Consider the following 13,379-nt stretch of genomic DNA (forward strand, 5'->3'; position numbering starts at 1 on the left):
GATAGCAGCATGTATTTACATAACTACAACATTGCTACATGGTAATGGCAGTTAGAAAAATAATTTCTAGTCGAATTATTCACTTCATCAGGAAGTCACTTGAATGATTAAAAAACGCAGAATTTTCTAAAACTTGTACAAAATTTCTTAAATTTTCAACGTAAGAAACAAAAAAAATAAACACAAAATAAAAAATCTCTTTTAGACAACTTTCAACAAATTTTCGTGTTATCAAATTTACTTTTTTGTAAAAACAAATTAAAGATTACTTCACGCACACTACAGCAGGCGTGTTGCCTGAAAGATATGGCCTAGCTACAGGATTATACACGATATATGTGATTCAGATGAAACGAGCAGGAAGATATTTCGCTCTTTTTTCACATTAGTGACGAGTCCGCCAAGACAAAAAGATTGAGAACCACTGTTCTAAGGAGCTCACTTTTGGTTAAGAAATCTAAGAATATAAGAAATAGCAAGCAAGAATGTTTCTACTACTTTTCTACTTCTGAAATTAGAACACTGCTTTGTGCTATCAATAAGTCACTTAAGCGAGTTTCGGATTGTTGCAGTAAAAATACACTAAAATAAAGACATTTAGCGGTCTTGTGATAAAATTTACTACCCAGCTGGAACAAAATGCTGGGGTTCGATTTACAAGTTATCTGGCTAAGCTTGATCAGCATTTGATTAAAACGAAATAAAATTGATCAAATTTAAAATAAATTTCATTAAACAGAATAAAACAGTCACAAATATCCAATAGTCTGTCAGTCCGTTGGGAGCCTCCTCCACGGCTCGAACTAGTCGTCGAAGTTCAGCAGGTCGCACGTCACCACGATGCGGCGGATGAATTCGTAGATCGGTTGAAAGATGTCGATCTTCTGGCCGAACGCATCAAACAACTGGAAGCATGCACAACAACAAGCGATTGTGAAAGGTTCCATTGTCTCCACAAGGAAACGAAACAAACAATATTGACCAGAAAGATCATTCTCGAGCAGGAGAGATTCATGAAACGAATTCCTCCCGCTCTGGATGAACTTTAAGCCGAATGTAGAATGCTCAAAGCTGAGCGCAACGTTTGCTTCATACAGATCGCAATGAGATCCTCCTTTGTCTTCCGCAAGGTCCACATCAATAAAGACCATGATGTCACCCTCTTGGACAGAAACTCTATCATACTGATGATATTGAAATCATCATTATCATAATGACATTCCTTGAGATCGCGCGGCGAGCGGACAGGGCAAGTCACAAAGTGATTGGGTTTGTATCCAACCAAACACGCAGAACTGTCATCTAAGTTGATCAGTTTGTAAATGTGACCCCACGTTGAAAGATTCGAGGGGGGTTGGTTCGATTCTCAATCTCATCAAAAAGTTGGTTTGCTAAAAACTTACCTCCAGCAATAAGACGAAAGCAACGCAGCCAGCGAGAGCCAAAGGAGCAGATATGATGTCCTTGAGGAGGAGCTTGGATACAGTGAGGACTAAGGCCGATACGAAAGCAACGGTGGTCATCCTGTGAGGAGGAAGAGTTCATGACGTGGTTTCATTCAAATATCGCACATTTCAGTCGCTAACTTGTCTGAGACAAGCAAGTGGCCTACTAAGCGGAGGCAACATGCCAGCAAACGAATATAGGAGAAATGCTGGCAAACCGTGGGAGGCTTCAAAACGTCTGTGGATAGTCGTCGTTTCGAAAAGCTGGTGTCTGAGGACGGCCATAAAAGCCATAGATTTTTGAGATATCGTGGCTCACTAGTTCCTGGGTTTGAAGATCACAGGCATTGTGGTTGATGAAACGCTGAAAAGAGTTTGTCACATTATTCTCTCATTTATTGTTACCACCCTGTTTTCCACCTTACTTGTGGATACCCTATAGTTTTCTTGGCGTCTAATAATCCACCTGTGGGCCCCACATCCCTTACTTGTGGACCCTCTTATCCCATCACTTGTGGATACCCTATAATTTCCTTGGCGTTTAATAATTCATTTGTGTGCCTCACATCCCTTACTTGTGGACCCTCTTATCCTATCACTTGTGGGCACCACATCCCTTACTTGTGGACCCTCTTATCCCATCACTTGTGGGCCCCACATCCCTTACTTGTGGACCTTCTTATCCCATCACTTGTGGGCCCCACAACCCTTACTTGTGGACCCTCTTATCCCATCACTTGTGGGCCCCACATCCCTTACTTGTGGGCCCCACAACCCTTACTTGTGGACCCTCTTATCCCATCACTTGTATGTCTTTTGACGCTCATTTGCATATTTTCTGTCTTTCAATGGTGGATCTCCCCCTACCCTTACTTGTGGGTGCTGATGGCCTTTGCAAAGTCTCCAAACACGGAAGCGACGACCAAAGATCCGTTTCCTGCCAGTGTCCCAATGAATATGGCGATGTAAGATCCAGGGTAGAGCTTCAAAGAGTTGTTCACTCCTGAAAACAACAAATTGGAATGACACGGAAGTTACAGAGACCATTTAAACTTTCCTCAAAGATGCTCAGATCAAAAAAATTAGCCTGAAAATTTTTAACTCGTGCTTTTAAACAAAATTTTAAAATATTGTAACTTTGCTTAAGAAAACATTGAGCCCACTAAAAGGACAGCTGCGCGTGGGATAGTTCCATTCCGCAGCAAAGTTGCAAACACCAGGGTTCTCATGACTTGGTGATGAGGAATAATTTAGCAAGAAAGTAAATTCAATCGAAAGTTCTATTCAAAAGTGTAAACATCGCTGCAATTGGTGAGTTCCAATACGTGCCTGAATTATATCAAACTGTCTTCATATCTTTTATTAAATTAAAAGCAAAACTCAATCAATTGCATAACCGCTGAGTTTACTCTGTTTTATTTCTTTATTAAATTAGTTTAAGGCACATCGCCCCACAGATACCATCGTGACAAAATGTGGCCAGACCACCATCACCAGCGCGTGAAGGTTTAATGTACATTTCACTTTCACGGCGTTTTCTACGTTCCGAGAATATTGAAATCGTTTGGGTTTCAAAATATAAATCCTAAAGTAATTTTCTTTAAAAACAAAAACTTTCCAAGTTCTGCCATATTTTTGTTTCGAACAACTTTACCGGCAAGGACAAGGTAACCATAGCAACTAGAAATCTTCTGGTTGTTGCAAACCACGAACCAACTTATCCACTGGACGGGATATGAAGCAAGTCAAGCGAGAAATAACGAAACAAACCTGCGCTGGCAGCAAGCACCTGCCGTAGTGTCGTCATCAATCCGAGCAAGATGACGACTGGCTTGACGTCACCGACTTCTACGTAGAGGAGCCGATGGAAAATGTCGAACGGGACGAAAAGAACCAGCCACCTGTCATGACGTCACAATACGATTATTATATGAAGGATTGCACGACGAAGATGACAAAAGGCGACGCGTAGTGAGATGGGATTGCCGACCATGCAATGACAGTAGCAAGCTTGAGGTGCTACCAGCGCGTCTTTCGCCTTGGATTTTACGTCATCAAATGACAACCGCCTTCAGCCACATGAAGTTTAAGCAAAATACTCAACTGATAAACTTGTTTGAAATATTTTACGAAAAAATGTTGTTAAATGTTACTTGAAGGCTGTAGGTGCGGACACCTCACCTGGCTGTTCCCAAGCGCTTCGTTTATCATTTTCCAACCACCGGACATAAGCAATAATAGATTGATTGAATTTTTATCATCGGACTGAGGATTGAGGAAGTTTCTTTAAGAACTTATTTCTAACAATTTCGCATATTCGTAGAGCAGACCTGCGGCCAACCCACAGCTTGCGGATCGCATGCCGCTCTTTTCCCGATTTTTTTAGGCTCTTATATGCGAGTTATAGCCTACTGTGCATAAGTCGACTTTCAAATACAGCCTACAAAAAGTAGGCCTAACTTGTATCTAAAATATTATTTTGGGACAACGTCTTGAAGACTGTGATGGAAATCGTCTAACTCTAACGCACTCATGCGCTCAATCACCGGCAGTTTAAGAATCTTATCACTAAGTTGAATCAAGAGCTGCAGTGTACTCAGCTGCAAGATGGCTAATGGTTATCAAAAAGCCAGGTACTCTCTCGCTTCTTTCAGCTTTGAGATGTCGTGAAGCTGTTCATCACAAGAAAGAACAAGAACTATCCTGAGCACTCGGGAACCTCTGTGGATTATTTTTATAGATTTGACATTTTTTGTTAAACTAGGAGTAGGTCAACCCGAATTTCATGATAAGCGTGTTTGCGTTTGTCCATAAACTGAAGCTGTTCAAAGCATATTTACAAAATGGAGACTTATCACACTTTGTCACTCTGCTAAAACTCAGTGATACAGTCACTAACACCGCCCGGAGTAGCTGAGCAAAGTGTTGCATAAGCAACGCTGCATGAATCCCTCAAGAACGATCTGTGCTCTAGTTCCATGATCTATGACAGAAAAGGCCACAGATTTTGTTCCTTATTAATCCATTAAATTCTGTGAAGGACAGTTTAAATGCCTCGCCGGTCTCAAATGGGGCTACAGCTGAGTTGGACATGATTAACCTTTGTGAGGAAGAACTGAAACCTGTTTGAAGGGAAGAGACCGTTGAGTTATTAATAAATGAACCAATGGAGAAATACCCCAACGTCAAATGGGCTGCACTTAAGTTACTGTCAGTGTTTGGGTGAACGTGAGCCTGTGCTTTCTACCTTAATACACATGATATCGAGACACTCATGTCAACGAGTTGCTTTAATTGGCAGCAACAAAACACAAGCCAGATTTGAAGAGGAGTGTTTAAGACAAGAGTTGCCAAAAGTCTCACTAAGTATGGTAACGTGCATAATATTAAATGACTTGTAAAATATATGTTTGAGTGAAGGAGAGACATGGTAACATTAATGTATGCCCGTGTGGCTCTTGCGGTATACAACATAAAAATTGAGGCCTTTGGTCTCTGACTGGTTGGCCACCTCTGTTGTTGAGGTTTTGAACCACTGACGCAGGGCCGACCGGTCACCGAGATTGACAGAGTGAAGTTTCCGATTGCTGAAGTGTTGTTGTCAGAGAATTATTCCATCCACTAGGTGCCGCTGAATAGAGACTGGAGAGCAGTAGCCTACTATAAATGCGTTGCTCAAGTGCACACCCTGAGAGTCAAACTAGATAATCTTGTCACTCTGTCGTTCACAAACCGGAAACTTAACCAAGTGAGTTACTGGGGCCAATCCCACAGGTAATGCAAGACTTGCAAGAGTGCACATCATCACTCACCAAACTAAGAACACAGTGAGAAGTGTCTCGTTGCTGCTGATGACCTTCATAGGGGATTTCCCCATACAGAGAGCCAGTATGATGTCGCTCCCTTTGACATACAACAATGCTCGGAGGTAAGAATAGAAGAGGTTCTTCTTGTGCCAGTCTTTGTCTAAAACAAAGTAAAAATAAAACAAATATATTAAAGACTAGCTTTGATGTGTTGACCTATGTGGCCATTTAACGGCTAAATTTGACACAACCCAATACGCAACAGGTGGTATGAACAGGGGCGCAACTTGGGGGCTGTTTAGTCGGCATGACAGCCCCCTTTAAGATTTGCAACTTCAAGAAGAGGGACGACTAACTAGACTGAGACTTACGTACTACTTAACGTGTGTCAGTTCAAGCTACGTTCTATGCATACCAAACTTGTTTCACGCTCAAGTTGCATAAACCGCAATACAAAATATTAAGACCTTCATTCACGCAAACTTGTGTCAATGGTCGAATAAAAACAAATGTAAATACATTGTACCTCTGTAAGGTTCGGATTAACGTAACGAAAACACAGGAATATAAAGAAGCTCACACAGTGGCCCAAAAAGAGCCAGAGTTGGGCCAACCTTCTTTGGGTCACTGTGTGAGCTTCTTTCTAATCATGTTTCAAATATGAAAACCAATTTAGTTAGGCCTATAAATTACACAAACAAACATTAAAAGATTATAACAAATAGACGAAACATACAGTAAACATTAGAAATAATATTAGAGATTGTAAACATTAGAATTTTCTTCTTGAATTTGTATCGATCGCTTTAAATGAATGATTTCGTCCGGGTACAGATAAGGCAATCAAGGCCAGGCTAGAATAGCTAATCCATTGTCTTGATTGGGATTACGAGAATGAGGGTGGAGAAACTAAAAGGATTTCTTTTGCTTTCTTTGAATTTGGTAAATTGGCTAATTTAGGATGCAACCTTATTAACCCACAAAACGAAAGTGCAGCTGGCTTTAGGCTAGTCTGATTTGTAATCTTCGTATGGTCGCAACTTCACACATTCTTAAACCAATTTTATAATTTTGTAATCAAAAAGACGGCAATTAAACTTTCTTTACAATCTTGTCAAACTTGACGTGTATCCAGGCCCTAAGCTTGTGGACTAGTTTTTAAAATGTGGGCCTGGAGAGCAAACAATTTGCTGCCTAATTTCGAAAGCGCGGGAAACTTTTTTTGAGAGTGACTAGCAAGCGCAGACAGCGAAAAAGGTCGCTTCGCACATTACAGAATTGGATCAATGCGCTGTCGATTTACACTAGGCTAATATTCTAACAATCTAACTGTGATATATCCGCTTCTGCAAATAATTGTTGGTTTTCTCTCTCGTTGCCGACCCCCTTTGATTTTTTCTAGTTGCGCCGCTGGGTATGAATACTGTATATATATATTAAAAGATTGTTAAAGATATGTTAAAATGATATTAAGAAGAAGATGATATAAATGATATGATATGAAAATGATATGATAAAAGATATGTTAAAAGATTTGTCCGCCCCTATAGCTCAATTGGTTAGCGCGTCACTTCTGGAACGAAGAAGCTTCAAGATCAAGCGGCGCTGGTTCGACTCTCGGGGTGTGCGCTTGAGCAACGCACGTTAAGGACTGCTCTCCATTCAGCGGCATCTAATGGATGGAATAGTTCCCAGGCAACAAGACTTCAACAATCGGAAACCTCACTCTGTCAATCTCGGTGACCGGGCCTGCGTCAGTGATTCAAAGCCTCTACAAGTATGCGAAACTGCCAGGATTAAGCTCTGCAAGAAGCTTTCCCAGTCCGAGGATAAAGAATCAATCAATCAATCAATCAATTGGTAGTTGGCACATATCCAATAAGTGTGCATCACGAGACACTTGTGGCAGCCTGTAGGCCCTGTAGTCATTATATCGTTTTGTCAATCAGATGCGATATTGCAGCAACATGGTTCTACGCTTTGTCAAATATTAGACAAAGCAGCATCATCACAAGATCCAGCTCATTGAGGATCAGTCGCTTCTGACATAGCCTACTCAGTACTCACTCAGCCGCATCTTATGATGTGGCGTTAGCTGAATGGCCAATCAATACATGGCTGCTCGACATCTGTCCACACATCTAGTCAAAGTCATAGGCCAAGAGTGGTAAAAGGCAAAGCCCTCGACCATTGGACAGACGAAGAAGACCAGCATGAAGGAGACAGTTGCCCATGTTATTGAGTGAAAAGAATTATTCAGCAAACAGCGAATGTCCAACTGCAAATGCGTAAGAAGGCTAAGATCGAACCTGATGTTACAGAATCTTTTCGTTCATAGAAGGACCAGGTAGTAACAACTGGACAAGCTGTCAAAAGCTAAATTTAAATTTGACAATTTGATTTGGCTTCACAGCAACTTAAAATAATAATCTGTGGGGCTGCTATTTTGCATTCATCAAATGCTGGCATTTGCACAATTTAACCTCTTGGTGTAATTTATTAAGAATCGATTTCACTATAGGAGTAGCATCTTCAGCTAGCACATGCAAAAAAAGAAAGTTTAAAAATTATATAAAACGAACAAATAAGGCAAACTCCTATATTATCAACATGCATAAAAATTCTGTTTTGTGTGGATGGTTACATGGTGCTGGTGCTGTTATTTTGCATTCACCAAATAATCTTAAAGGCATACTAAATGAAATTTTCAAACGGGAATTAAGCATTAAAATGCGTAAACTGAACACTCAAGAATACATTTCATAAAAAATTAATGAAAAAAAATTGTTTTCAATGGCGCTGGCAAGGCGCAAAGTCCAGCGTTTCAATTATTTTTTATTTTTTGCAAAATGACCAAGAAATGGAAAACTGCTCGAGAATACGTCACCAGCGACAGCAGTAGCGTTATCAAAAGTATTTTCGCGCGTTGGTTGGAAAGTTCAGACGTGTTGCGTTCCAAGAATTTTCACATTGATTCAAGGCCTGGAAACGTTGAATCCATGTAAAAAATGCTGATTACTCCACGCCTTCTGAATTGCCTAGTTGAAATCGATTCAGAGGCCTTTGTGGAATTTGCCTTCAAAAACTTGTTTTTTTACATTGATTGAAGGCCTGAATACGTTAAATCTATGTAAAAGAGGCTGAGTTACTGTTTGAAGAACAAGATCTGCCATTTGAAACTCACGCAATAAAAACTCTTGCCCGATCAGCTGATTGCTAGTCGCTGGTGACGTAGACTGCATAATCGCACGCTTCGCTGCTCAAGCCCATTCCCGTTTTGAAAGCTCAGACAAAAGCACGCGCGAAATGGTGATCAGGCCGCAATGGGGCCAAATTTTTTTCAAAATTGTTTTATGGTAGCATGTTAAACACAAAGAACGTGGAAAATCGCCAAGTCAGGTTTTTCCATTAGTATGACTTTAAAACAAAAGCTCAAAGCCTAATTCTTAAACTGATGTTCTGCCACGATTTCCAACAATGTACTGGTACTAAAGTTAAGAAATACAAAGACAGATCATCCATCTGTAAATCACAACAGTTTGACAAGACCAATACAAAGAAAAACGCATTTCAGCTTACCGTCCGTTGCAGTAAGTTTACATTGATACAACGTCAAAAGGAATAAAGTGTGAATTGGCATGGGTTGAAGAATCTACACTACAGATGCCACACAGCCTTGTAGTTGAGGTTCAAATCCCTTCATTTTGCATTGATGTGCCATGTTATAATGTTATGAGCATCCACCAAGAAAGTACGACGCTTACCTGCACTCTTGGCAGCAAGGATCACCATGGAGATGAGATAGGCAATATTAACTTCCCATTCTATCAGGGGAACAAACTCTTTGCTGAAGCGAGTGGATAACTAGAAGAATAAGATGCACAAAAATATATTATACAGGGTCATGGTTGGAAAGTGCTGTTCCTTAAGCCCTGTATATCTACAAACCCCATTTGAATCACATAACAAACAGTACTTTAATCATATTAGAAACAAGAATCTACTTTTGTGAAAAGTTCTGTGAGTGGCTTTACAAGGGAGTAAACAACAGACAATCCGATTGCATAAATTATATCAAGATGAAAGATTATTTGATTCATCAATATGACAAACGAATCAGTGTAGTGCATTTACTAAGAAATAAGGTTTTACAACAATAATTGCTTTACAAAAATAACAAAATCTAAACATACAATACACAGCCAATCAGTCCACCTTGCACCAGAAAAAAGTATACTATGACTGTATAATACCAGGGTCATCATTGCATCCATTGAGGTCGACAATATATCTCAATGACAAAATCAAATCATGATTGATCAGATGATGATGACATGTAGACACAACAACATACAAATTAGGGACTAGGAAAATTATGGCCTATAGAAAAACATATTTTAAAAGTTACAACAAATCTCTGAGGTTGGAAAGATTGAAACAGTTTTGTAAGATTTGTGCACACCCTGAATGCTTCAGGATAGATATCTTCAGAGGTGTGTCAGAAAACAAGGTTATACATATATAAGAAAAATCTGATGGTAAATCCCCCTGAAATTAAATTTAACATCAAAATTTTTCCTTACCTTTTCAATGACATCCATGATGGAGACACGATTTTACACTGAGGTACAACAAATTATATAAAACAAACTGTAACTTGAAGATAGGCCTGCCAAATGAACAAGAAAACAAAAAAAAATAAAAAATTACATAAACTAAAAATTCCGGTGGCATAATTTTGAAGAGAAAGCTACTTGTGAAGAAGATTAACTTTAAATAAAACTTTGAATGCATTATAGGCATGAAGGCCAGGCCAAAATGGTTTCCCTTTGAAAATTAAAACAATAGCATTGGAAACTGAAAATGGAATAAGAAAACAAATATGCGAGCCGTCAATAAAGGCCTAACCTGGCAACAACATGGAGTAAAATACATAACTCAAGTTATTTTACAAATCAAAATTCTATTTTCCAAACCAAGTGGATAAGCTTTAGGCTAATAAACTCTACCAGGGCTGCAACATTATCAAGAACAAATTTGAGTGGTGGGTAACATATTTGTACATAAAGCATAAAAGGCATATCAATCGGCATATAATCGTTAGCAACGGCAGTAAAATGAAATTGCTCGCATACCCCCAAATTTCTCTCGCATACCCCTGGGGGTACGAGTACCCCAGTTTGATAACCCCTGTTTTATATCCACACATTATTCTGTTTTGTTGAAATCGCCCCGGACTACTTGCTGAATCCGCCCCTGAGTTGGTATATCAGTTCTAATGCCTGCACTTTCTCACTTCTCGTTTACCTTGCAAAATAAAATACAAACGCAGAAACGAAGCAAAATTATGACTTACAACTTAAAATGATAGCCTTGCACCGGTGAATAGCATGCTAATTAGTACATAGCCTCACCAGTCGGATAGCCGTGATACAGTCTTCCGCTACCGGTAGCTTAAACTTTCTAAAAATAGCTTGTCTTGTTACAGTACAGTACTACTGCGACACCTGTCAATACCTACCAAGGTTTCTTACTAGAAATAGCCTAAACCTAAAATGTCATGCTTAGTTAGATGAGTTGGTAAACTTTTGAATTATGAAATTTACAACTGCAAACGCATCCATTGCTGTTCAAAGTAAACACAGCCACGCACGCAACAAGCATAACTAACATGTGTAAATTGCGAAAGCATCACGCAAACAGACAATCCACTAATCCAGCAGCTATATTGCGTTTGTTACGTCATTGCACGGTTCTGTTAGCTGTCTTTGACTACTCGAGCCCCTGTGACCTTGCAAATTGCAACAACCCAGCAGAAGGAAGCCAACAATCCTTTCGCCTACTACGCTGGCTGAGCTCACCACTCAAGCATCACCCGGCCGCTTCACCTTTGTTTACTGACTATGACGTCATTGACATTAAGACGCTTGAGCTAACACAGGATGCGCGCTTGTCCTGGCAAGGCGGCGATTGTAACTTGACAAAAGTGAAGTAATTTGTTGCATTGCGAACTTCTTCTTTGTGTAGCCTACCATGCCTGTCCAAAGCTTAGGCGCTCATGCATGGCTTTTTCGATTTATCTCGATACTACGGTATTTGACCACTGTATATTAAAAATTGGGTGCTGTTCAGCTAAAATTGCGTCAGGCAAAATTTTGCGTACAAAACAACAACTGCCATTAAGTTTAACAACATTAGGCTATATTTTACAACAACTTTGGCAGTCGGTGTGCTACGCCTATATGCATTGCAGATTTTCGCTATCAACTAAACATAGATTTTGTCGGTCTACTCTTCTAAGCATGTCCACTGCATGCCAAACATAGCTGAGGTCTAGAAAAAGGGAGAACTCAAATTAATTTTTTTTGATAGAACCAGCAAGCAACGACACTGTGTGGAAATAAAACACAGCAATACAACGAACGTCATAACCCCAACGTAAGCTACTGATTGTGACCAGTAGCGTAGCCAGGAATCTTGAAAGGGGGGGGGGTTCGCCTAAGACGACACCCAGCGGCGGGGGTCTGGGGGGGCCTCCCCCGGAAATTTTTGAAAAATTATATTGAATTTGGTGCATTCTGAGAGCATTTTCAACAAAAATGTGGGTATGAATATTCCTGTAAAACGGTGCTGTCCGGTAGCATAGCAAAAGGATAAGATCATGTTTTCTTCGGCAATTTTCGGAAATAAAGCTAAGTCTCTATGTTTTCTTGTTGCTAATTCCTGGCTGAGATGTTTGAATGTTTGGTATTGGCAAAACTCACTCTTTTAATGCAGTTTTCTATAAAATTAGGCAATTTTTTTTAGACTGAAAGCATCATTCTCAATATCGTGACGTCACACGCGTGCCAAAGGAGGGTGTAACCCCCAAACCCCCCTCCCCCTCCCCCCTTGGCTACGCCACTGATCATGACGTTCATCTGATGAAAGTAAAAGCAAAAAGGCAAATAAGTTGTTTTATTGCTTAACAAAAATTGTGAAAAATGAAACTAATTACTATCAACGCACCGGCAGAAAGTTGCTTTATTAATTGCTTTATCAACATTACGCCAAAACAATGCAATGTACTCAACCGGAACGATGGAAATATATTACCGAAAGGAAAGCTTATAAATCCTTATGTCTTGACACGCAGGCTTCATGTCTATTTGAACACAATTGGAAACGATATTGTAATCTAATTTCGTCTCGAATTTCTGTTGGTCTTCACTGATAGAGAGACTCTCCCTCCACTGCTTCGAATTTATGTTTAATGTTGGAAGTTTTTACGTAATTTAACGTGGAAAGTAACCGCTCACACATCATTGGCCAACATTTAAAATAATGAGTAGGCTATTTCATTTTTCTTGCCTTCAACCGCACTGCAGTATATAATTTCGTAAATTTTATTTTGTATGTTATTCCCTCTGAGGATGCGCATTGCGATAGTGCGCGAAATGTCGGTAAAGCAATAAATCAACTTATTTGTAATCATGTTTGATCAGCTGTGATCTCCCATATGAACTGCTTCCATTTTGTTCTGTCTTTTGTTTTTATTAGTGCTTCCGGCATGCTTTTTATACCCGTAATTTGCTTGGTATTGTCAAAATGTTTCATTTTTTGTCGTTCTTTTGTTCGTTTGCCTTGCTTCTTCCCAGTCAACATTAAATTTTCCAACGAGTTGCTTCTTGCTATGTGTCCGAAATATCTCCATTTTGTAAGGTTAATGTTATTAATCAGACTCCATTTATCGTTTATTTGTTGGGAACTAACAGCTGTCAACTTGTGGTCGCGCGAGGTTCAATTGTCTACAATGGCAAGGATATTCTTCTTCGTCGTATGAGCTGTTCTTCTGGACTATATGTTTGGGCATGATGTCATCAGCCACTCGACAGTCTCGTCATCCATTGTGACATCACCACACAAGTAAAACCGCTGCTGGACAGCTGCGTGCAGCGGGTATAACGTTGCAGAAGCACCTGACTTTCTTACTCCAGAGAGTTATAAACGACATTGGCTACAGGCTGCTAGGAATGCGTACCCACTGTCAACGATTGACTTTACCATTTCTACTTGTAACAAAATAGCGTCATATGGAACAACAACTTTCACTATTTCATTGGAAAAATGTGTCTGACTTATCAAATGT

General features: G+C 39.8%; 1 protein-coding gene across 1 annotated transcript; it reads right to left on the reverse strand.

The window, feature by feature from the left end:
* LOC145785695 (trimeric intracellular cation channel type A-like) lies at positions 1-9,922 on the reverse strand. Its single transcript, XM_082597390.1, has 7 exons — positions 9,835-9,922; positions 9,016-9,115; positions 5,258-5,411; positions 3,216-3,346; positions 2,319-2,448; positions 1,404-1,524; positions 1-905 (listed from the first exon to the last, which is right to left on the reverse strand). Exons 1-7 carry the CDS (start codon positions 9,850-9,852, stop codon positions 804-806), a joined length of 756 nt encoding a protein of 251 aa, XP_082453516.1. The 5' UTR covers positions 9,853-9,922; the 3' UTR covers positions 1-803.
* Positions 9,923-13,379: the final 3,457 nt, after the last annotated feature.

Source organism: Aplidium turbinatum, chromosome 16, assembly GCF_918807975.1.
Source record: "Aplidium turbinatum chromosome 16, kaAplTurb1.1, whole genome shotgun sequence".
In the NCBI taxonomy this organism is placed as follows: Eukaryota; Metazoa; Chordata; class Ascidiacea; order Aplousobranchia; family Polyclinidae; genus Aplidium; species Aplidium turbinatum.

Bases quoted from the DNA above. Each gene is read 5' to 3' on its own strand.
- LOC145785695 (XM_082597390.1), bottom strand. The intron at 5,412-9,015 runs GTAAGCGTCGTA...ACTTTGTTTTAG, and splicing joins CCTTGCTGCCAAGAGTGCAG to ACAAAGACTGGCACAAGAAG. The intron at 3,347-5,257 runs GTGAGTGATGAT...ACGTCATGACAG, and splicing joins CTCACTGTGTTCTTAGTTTG to GTGGCTGGTTCTTTTCGTCC.